This window comes from Lutjanus erythropterus, chromosome 11 (assembly GCF_056507025.1).
Source record: "Lutjanus erythropterus isolate fLutEry1 chromosome 11, fLutEry1.hap2, whole genome shotgun sequence".
Lineage (NCBI taxonomy): Eukaryota > Metazoa > Chordata > Actinopteri > Lutjaniformes > Lutjanidae > Lutjanus > Lutjanus erythropterus.
The window spans coordinates 32,588,180-32,598,022 of NC_139327.1; the positions used below are offsets into that span (position 1 = coordinate 32,588,180).

Sequence of the window (9,843 nt, forward strand, 5' to 3'; positions counted from 1 at the left end):
TAGACAATCAAAAGAAAATCAACTTGATACATTTACCAATTGATTCATTGTTTTAATGCAACTATAACTGCAAATACAACTTTCTAAATCTGTGAAACTGATTTGTATTTCTTTTATGTCATTTTAATTAAAAAATTCTAGATAAAGTTGCCACACTAAAGGGGATAAACTATTGCCTCTCTACTTGAGTGGTAGACATAAATAAAGTTAATCAATCAGACAATCAAGAGATAATTATTGTGATACTTTTGCTAATTGATTCATTGTTTAAACACATCTGTTTCCTAGCTCCCCAAATATAACAATGTCTTAAATTTGCTTTCTGCTATACCATTATAAATTCAAAAATTTAGAAACTGGCAATTTCTGTGATTATTTAAATAAAAAAATCAATCAATTAAGCTGCAGCCCTAAAAGTGAATGAACTATTGCCTCTAATTACTGAGTTAAAAAGAATTAAATTAAAAAGGACAGGTCAGTTCACAAATATAGCAGTTATTTTTTGTTTGTTTTTTAAGTCGATTAAGTCCATTATATGTTCCTTGATAAATAAAGTGGTTAAATTTGAAATGAAGAGGTTAAATTAAACCTTTTTTCCTGCCTACATCACCCAGTCCTAAGAAAAAAAAATAACATACGTTTAGAAAAGCATCAATTCATCTGATAAAATCTGATAATGATAAATATTACTTCTGACAAACTTACCTCGCCATCTCAGCGAGACAAGCATGTCATGACCTGAGTGAAAAATGTATCTGCAGATGTATTTTTCACTCGCACCCAACAGAAACAATCTCATTTTTATCAGTGCAGCTGTCTGTACCAGCTTCACGTGATTTGCGTCCCAGTTGCGTCTGATTGGCGTAAACACGAGCTGAAGCATTTATTTAGACCTCAAGTCTATTTTTTCCACAATTCAAGCGTAAACGCCAGGCTGGTGCCCAGTAAAAGGCACTGAAAACATATTTTATCCACATTTTGTTACACAGGTCATGCAGATTGTCCTCCACAGCCTGAGATCAGCTGACTCTGCTCCAGTTTAACCCCTCAGTCTCTCCCTTCACTTCACCCAGCAGCTGCTAAGCAGCACACAGAACCTTACTGAACTTTTTCTGCGGTGTTTATTCAGCAACTGAACATTTACTGCCACTAGACAACTTGCACTGTTAAACTGTAATCCCACTGCTGTGATCGCAGCCACCACCACTCTTTTCTCTCTTTTGCTTATCCACATCCACTGCACACACACATTGCAGTGCTTATGGTGGCACAATTATATGCATCATGTTGACGGAAAAAGAGATCGGAAATATTCACACATATCGAAAGAAAACTGCACAGAAAGTTTGGCTGTTCATTTGCTGCTGGACGCTTTGAAATGTGCAAACAAGACGCACAGACACATATGAACCCTGTCATCATGCAAGGGTGGTGCTGCGGCCTCGACAAGGGGGCTTAAAGTTCAGATTTTCAGAGGCACTGATTTCTATTGCTCTAGGTCAGGGTCAGCTACAGCATGTGGCTCTTTCCCTCTTTCCAGTGGGTCCCTGTGGCTTTGACAAAGAATTATATGTACATGAATTTAATAACAGCTCTTTTTTTAATATTTCATTTATCACTGGTGCAGTTTAAAGTGGTTCTTTTATCCTTTATTTATATAATCTGTGGCCTGAAATAAAAAAATAAATTAAAAAGTTTTTATATTTTGGCAACTAAAATGTGTGTCATAGCCTTTCTCAAGGGCAAAGCACCTTCTCCTCTAAATTTTGCCAGTTTGCTAGTTTTGAGTCTCTCTTGGCTAGCTACAGATGCCAAATCACAAAAAAAGAGAATTGATTCTGAGGAAAATAGAGGATTTAATAGCTGCAGCTCCAGACAGTTTTTTTGGTGGCAGATGGTACAGGCAACAGACCCCTGCTCTAGAACATGGGTTTTCGACAGAAGGTCCTGGGTTCTCAGAGTTAATTCACTGTTTGATAAGTTTTGAAACTTTTTTCTTTCAAAAATTTAAACATATCTGAAAAGACACATTGATGGGAATCCAACACAGCGATGAAAAACCATTTAATTTGCAAGACAAAAACAAAAAAATCATTTCATTTGCCCAGCAGTGACAAAAGGATACCCATGAATCACTAAATCTTGTGAGATAGCGAACCTACTAAATCCCGTAACGGCAAATTAGTTAGCTCTACATTAATGAAACACATTGGCCAATTAGTTATATTATTATCCCATGAGTACAGACACTTGTGAGCCACAATGGATCCTTTAATAACTTCACAAGCAAGAGACTCTGACATACGCTGCACCTCAGAAACCACCAGTGAACGTGCAGAGGGTGAAGCTAAAACAGCTAACATTAGCCATGCTGCTGACTGACTGGGTCTTTGTTGCCATCAGTTAAGAGGTCCCTGTGCTGAAAAATGTTGAAGACCTAGATTATGGTGTCATTGTACTTGAAAGTCAGGTTGTACACTTTCTTTTAGGCCTATGTATGAGAAAAATATTTAGTACACATCAGATATATTTACTGAATTACACTGAAGAGTGAACATTTAATTTACTGTTTTCTCCAAGTAATATTTATGTCAACTTAAGGTGTTGGATGGTGGTCATTTAAGACTTACTGTACTGGTAAACTGTGTAATAGGGGCAGAGGCAGCATATGGCAGAAAGCATTCTTAACCATCTATAAGTCCTTACAGTAAGAACACTGCTGCTGTATGAAACTTTAAAGGCATACTGGGATACTGCGGCCACGAGACTCTTAAACTCAGCGTGCGTTAGGTGATGCTGAGCATTATAATCTTTTGTGAAGTCAAGTGTTTTTCTTCAAAGTAGGTTAAAGGTTGCACCTGAACTATACAAGATCCTTTTAGCTGATTTTATATTTGCATTTTTGGCGCCAAGCTCTGATCGCTGTTGTGTTTCAGTGATGCTTCTTAGACATCACCCATCAATCGAGTAATGTGGCCAGAATTATGACATATCTTTCTGTCAGCCTGGTCAGGATGGTCAACACTGCTGACATTTATTACCCACTTCTCTCTTTTCCAGACACATAGTGGACACATGGAGGGAAGTGTGACAGATGAGCCAATACTGACGAATGTGTTTTTGTGGAAAAAAACTAAGTGCAAGTTACAGCATAGGCTGATTAGAGCGTTAAATGTCCTAAAGTCCCCTCTAGTCAAAAATTCATAAGAAACTATTTGATATTAAGTCATTTTTAGAGCACAAAGGCAAATTGTTACCTAGTTACAGGCTGCCTTAGGAGCACTTTTTTTTTGTTTTTTTTACAGAGGATTATTCTCACTTCTTATTCAACAATTTGTTGAAAAGTCTTTGCAATACTGATTATATATTCCCCACCTTACTCCGCTAAAAAGTTACAGAAGTTACAGTACACAGCCCACCATGACACTACATATCAGCACAACTTTAGCTGATGAGAAACTCCAAACAGACACAAAAGGAGCCTTTGAAAATATTGTGTTTATGTTTGTGTAGATGGGAAAGAAAATTTTACATGTGTAATAGTTACATATCTCAATGTACTTGAAGTTTAAAGGGATAATTCAGACTTTTTGAGGTGGGGTTGTATGAGGTAGTTACTGACAGAGAGGAGCACCAGCACAGAAGCTAAGCAATGTCAATGTTAGCAGTGAAACATATTTTCTTAAAAAGGGTGCACTTAAAAAAAAATCTGTATCAGTTTAAGTGTACATGACATTTAAAATATTTTCACTGCTTTTTTTGTTGTCAGACAACCTTTATGTAAGTAAGCAAATATCTCTCTCCAAAGAAACAAAACTCCTGAAGAAAGAAAACAGTGATTTGACCTCACAGAACACTGTGTCAGATTCCTGCACGGGGTCCAGTTCTGTAAAGCCACGGGTACCTGACCTGGTGCAGGACTTTGCATCATGACCTCCGTCAATCTGAACTACAGCTGGGTACCAAACTTCGATACTTTCATTGCACTGACCAAACTGCTTCAATAATAACGTGCATCGAAAACTGCCTTGTCATTCGATACCATATTTCAATACCAAGGGAGTTTTGACAGTTAGTTATATTTTTTATATAGTCCAATACTGTACAGATAATACATCAGTTTGAGTAAAGTGCTCGGAGTAAAACTATTTTCTCCAGATTCTCCCAGGTGTTTGAACAGCTTCTTCATTTAGAGTTAGTAATTGTATTGTAATGGTCAATGTAATTTTCTTTTTCTTAAAACAGATGTGGTATTGAAAAAATATCATTAAGGTACCGGTACTGAATCCAAGGTATAGGCAGTGGTACCATTATCAAAAACATTTTTTGAACGATACCTAACCTTAATCGGAACTAACCTTTTAAAACACAGAGGTCACACAATAACACAAACTAACACAGGTTAAGGCAGTGCTAGATGAGCAAATCACACTTACTGAGGAGTGAAGTTAGAGAACTTCCGTCAGGAGTTTGGTGGCTTTGGAAGGAGCAATGTTTAGCCTATATAACAGCAGCATTGGAAAAGGGTCTGACAAGAAAGTAAAGCAGTGAAAATATTCCAAATACAGCATACACTTAAACTAATGTTAATTTTTTTGTGAAGTGTCTAAAATATGTTTTGCTGTGGACCCTGCTTAGCTTCCGTGCTGGTGCCCCTCTCTGCTTCTCCAAACTGGGGGTGTACTTACCGGCATCTACTGCAGGTTATACGCTGACTATCGATATGTACCTCATACAACCCCACTTCAAATAATCCAAACTATTCCTTTAATGCATGTGATCATTTTTTCGGACAATTTCTAACCTCATAGGTTAACAGGCTGTGCTGAATTTTGACTGTTTTTGGGGGAAATCTTACAAGTTGGCTAGTCTAAATTAAAGTTTCTGTTTAACTGGTCCACAGGAACATCCCTGCTTTCACAGTGCATTGTGGGCGTTGTAGGATCCATTCTCTTAGGACTCATTCTAAGGACTGAGTTAATATCTCCACCCCTACTGTTTTGATTTTGTTCCAGTCTCTCGTGAGTCTTACAGGGATTCTGATGTAGTGTAACAGCTACGAAATGCTGCAACTCACAAATTAATATCACACGCTTTCACTTCTGAGCTGAGTGAATGGTACTTTAGTAAATAGAAATTAAATTGACATCTCACCGCTGTGTAAATCTTTGGTAACTCACTAATTGTAGTTACCTAATTTATTACTTCAAACACTAACATACATATAACATTATGTTACATTACATAAGTAAGCTTGAAGTTACTGATAAATGGCATCGTATCATCTGTTGTGTTTCACCACATGCATTTAAATGGAAGCAGAGGAGTACGCAAAACTGATCATCAGCCAGTCAAGGATTTGAGTTGTTAACATAACATTTGAGTGGACACAAATACATCTATTTAAAAAGAACTATATACATAAACTGATGCATTTTGTGGGAATTGCACTGGGACTTTAATAGCGTGAAACCTGGTGAATCTGCAGAAACTGATACACCTGAATCAAACACACTAGCAGGATCCAAGCTTGTGACCTGCGTGTCAGAGTGCATACAGCAGAATTCAGAGGCTGGTTTTTGTAGTGAACGAGCAGCATGGCCCCCCCCCCCCCAAGGCCTGGACGCTCATAGGAACAACATTTTCCGTTAGATGAGCATTAGTAAATTAGTGGAAACGTTATTCAGGAGTAGAGTTCAGTGTTTTCCAGTGCATAGCTAACTCAGCAGTCGGCCCTGACCGGAGCTCAGAGGAGGATTAGCAAGAGTGACAGCGTACAAATGAGCATTGAACTGAACTGTGGTGCACATGTGAGCGAGTCACACTGACCCCCACACACACGCACACATGTACACACACACACACACACACACACACACACACACACACACACACACAGACTATTAATTATTACTACTCTGCAACTCAGGACCCAGAAGATGTTAGGTTACTGAGGAGGCTGCAGAAGTTATAATAACATGGATAACACATGGATCAAGCCCAGATTTGGTCACATCTAACAAAAATGTCATGTCTAGGGCTGCACGATATGGTTAAAAAAAAAAGTCATATTGTCATTATTTTGACTGAAACTGCAACTGTAGTATGCAATAACAATAATGGGAATAATGAAGCCATTTTTCATTCAAGCAAATTTTTTAGGCCAGGGCATCTCTGCAGCACTATATTACTTTACTATAATGATGTTTTCTCAGCTCTAGTCACGTCTTATGTGGACCAGTTACAAGGCCACTGGTGGATGCAAGGTTTTACTTAAGTCAGGCAAAGTCCAAGACCAGGGCTGCACAATTACACGAAATATTATCAGAATTACAATAAGGATGAGTGCAATATCCAAAAGCACAGAAGCTGCAATGTTTTGATAAAGGTAAAATGTGTGAAAGAACAACATTACAATGAAGTCCTGTAGTGCTGGAGAGACGTCCTCGCCTACAAATCTTGTTCTCCAGATGTAAGAAAGCATGTTTGTTTCCTGTAAAACTAGGGTCAATACCAGGTTTTTGAGGCTGATTCTGACATTAGGGTGTAAAAAGATTCAAATATCGATATAGGATAGATAATAAGCCTTTGTAATGACCTGCCTGAGGAGGTCAAGGCAACAAACTCTGTCTCTTTGAGAATGGTTTGTTTTAAATGTGTTCTTTTTTATTGTAAAGCATCTGTAGCTGTGTTTTAAAGACAAAATAAATAAGTTTGTCATTATTATTGTTATTATTATTATTATTATCGTCATTATGTACAGAATAGGAATCTATACAGAACACATTTTTTGCAACGATCCTTGAAAAGTGGCTATTTGTGGCCATTAATTTTCTTTCAATCAACAATCAATTAATCTGCAAATAGTTGCAGTAGGCCTGCACCTTGCAATTAATCTTTCAATTATTTACTCAATTAATTGATCAGTTTGGAGTTTAATGGAATGCCAACACCTTGAGGTACAGAATGACAAAGTCAAGCATTACATGAACCTGTTTCATCAGTTATAGAAAACTCATATCATAAGGCTGCAATTGACAATTGTTTTCATGTTTTCATTGTCTATTAATCGATTATTTTCTTAATTAATCAATTAGTTGTTTGGTCCATAAAGTGTAAGAAAATCTTTTTTTTTTTAAAAAAAAAGAAGTAAATCTTTGATTCCAGTCAGTATTTCCTGACTGTAAGTTATTTTTTTCAGTCTGTTTTTTGTGTATATTTTCTATATTTCCTCGTTTATATTAATTACCATTTTTTAAAATATTTTCTTCTGTTTATATTAACCCTATTTTTGATTTCCTCTTGCTTATATTGATCATTTTTTATATTTCCTCTAGTTCATATTGCTTGTATATTTATTTATTATTTACTGTTTTTTAATGATGCGTTTTTCTATTTTGTTATCCACTTTGCTGCTGTAACACTGCAGATTTCTCAGTTGTGGGTCTTATAAAGCATTACCTTGTTTTATCTTAAAATACTTGGCAATTGATTGAATAGTTGACAACTAATCAATTAAACTATCAATCATTGCATCTCTGTCAGACTCATTTACTATTATAAATGACAAAGAAAATCAAATCTTTACATTTAGGAATCTGGAGCCTGCGAATGTTTGACATTTTTACTTGAAAAATTACTAAAGTTGGTTCTTAAGACAGTAAAGTATTTTTTTTTTAATCGATTAATTGAATGATCGACCAATCGTTGCAGCTCCACCCAGTATGCACTTATGTTCTGGCATTTTTCAGTACTATTTTTGTAGGCCTGCAACTCGATGCAATGATCATTTTCATAGCTGACTAATCGGTTGATTATTTCCTCAATTAATCGATTAACAGTTATTTGTCAGAAAATGTTGAAAAATATTTCTGTGTTTCCAAAAATCAAATATGTCTTTTTTCACTCACAACCCAAAGATATTCAGTTTACTGTAACAGAATAGTAAAGAAAATAGATAATATTCACATTTAAGAGGCCGAAATCTGACAAATTTGACTATTTTTCATTACTCAAACCAATTAATCAATCATCAAAATAGTCGCTGATTAACTTAGTAAGCGATTAATCGATTGATAGTTGCGGCTCTAATTTTTTGGCATCACTGTAGCTTTTATAATCCTACAGGGACCCATAGTTTTGCTGTGATATTTGCAAATCATCCTTCTGAAGCTTCTTTGAGGATTATTGTGGCCATTTTGTAGCAATAAAAACAAAATTTAAAATAGAAAAGCATCAACTGCAGAGAATAAAATACTGGGAACGCGATTTAAATTGTAACAGTCATCGTAGAACATGTGAAAAAAAAATGAATTAACAGCACAGTAAGCTAACTGAATGAGAGACAAATGTTACTAGCTTGAAGCCCCAAACTAAAGACGGTGAAATGCTATTAAAATGCTCAATGTTTGGTGTTATTTATCGGGTATAAAGTGATGAATTGATTAGTTTTAGTCACCTCTCGCTGACCAGCACCACGTCGGCATCGCTCCAGTGTTTGAACACACTCGGCAGGATCCTCCTGAAGGCGAAGAACAGACCGGGGAAAACTACGGCGCCACAAGCTAAAACTTGCAACATCCTGCCGCTATGTTCCTGTAAAGCTGCCGGAGACCTGACGCTCTCCCTCCGAGAGTTTACCCGTCCTACAGGCGGCCGAGAGGCGTTCTCATGAGGCCGGCGGTCGGTGTTTTTCACCGGGAACGGTCCACCACCATCCGCTCACTCACACACACTCTCTCTCTCGCGCACACACTGCTGAGGCTCAGCAGCAGCACCACTGTCGAGCTGAAGAAGAAACACGGAACTACCCGTGGGGACTGTCAAAATAAGAGCCTGACCCGGCGCCGGAATGAAAGAGGCACTTCCGGTGAGAGCCTTCAGCACAAGTCAGGCTTTTATTTTGAAGGTCAAACTTTACTTCGCTCCTCCATTGACAGAGAAAACAGTCAAATTCAGTATTTCTGTTGAAAATATAACTGTTCTGTTGTTTACATATTTTACATTTCTTATTTTATTTTTTTCTATGTTCTTGTATATAGCTGTATAATATATTTTATTTTTAGATATTTACGATTTCTATTTGCTTTTATATAAGCTTATATATAACATCATAACATTTACTTTTTACAGTATATTGCATTGTATGTATTGTGTATAATATGACTTTTGCTTTGATCAAAGTGGTTTTTGATCAAAATGCCAATAAGGCAGATTTTTTTTTTTTTTTTTTAAAGAAAGAAATTGAATTGAACTGGGAGCAGCTGCAACACTATAACAATTTCCCCCTGAGGATCAATAAAGTATTTCTGATTCTGAAAATAGAAAATTGACTAAACCTGGACCTGGACTTATTTCACCACTGCACACATGGGTGTACATAATGTAATGATTATTTTCATTATCAATTAATCTGTTGACCATTTTTCCCATTGATTAATTAGTTATTTGGTCCATAAAATGTCAGAAAATTGGGAAAAATGTTGATGATGTCCTCAAATAAATTGTTAAATAAATAAAATTTGTTTTGTTTTGTTCACAACTAGAGGAGAGGAGTCAAGAAACAAGAAAATATTCACATTTAAGAAACTAAAATCAGAGAATCTGGACATTTCTTATTAAAAAAATTATTGAAAAATGACAAAATAGATGCAGATTTATTTAATAGTCCACTAACAATATTTTAATTAAGTGTAACTAAGTGTTTTATGTGTTTTAAGTTTTATCAGAAAAAATAAATCAACATTTGAAGAGAATTGTTTGTTTTGGTTGTAATAATGATTAGATTAGTTCAGAGCAGTGGAATATTAAATCATCCATCTTTATTACCCATTTTTCTGCATT

The 9,843-nt window shown here is 36.2% G+C and overlaps 1 protein-coding gene across 1 annotated transcript in view; it reads right to left on the reverse strand.

Moving 5' to 3' along the window:
• tlcd3a (TLC domain containing 3A) overlaps nt 1–8,781 on the reverse strand; it is a 31,671-nt gene extending 22,890 nt beyond the window's left edge. The window contains exon 1 of the mRNA XM_084729999.1: nt 8,459–8,781. Within this exon, the coding sequence (XP_084586125.1) occupies nt 8,459–8,580 (122 nt within the window). The 5' untranslated portion in view covers nt 8,581–8,781. The remainder of the gene's footprint in view (nt 1–8,458) is intronic.
• Nucleotides 8,782–9,843: the final 1,062 nt, after the last annotated feature.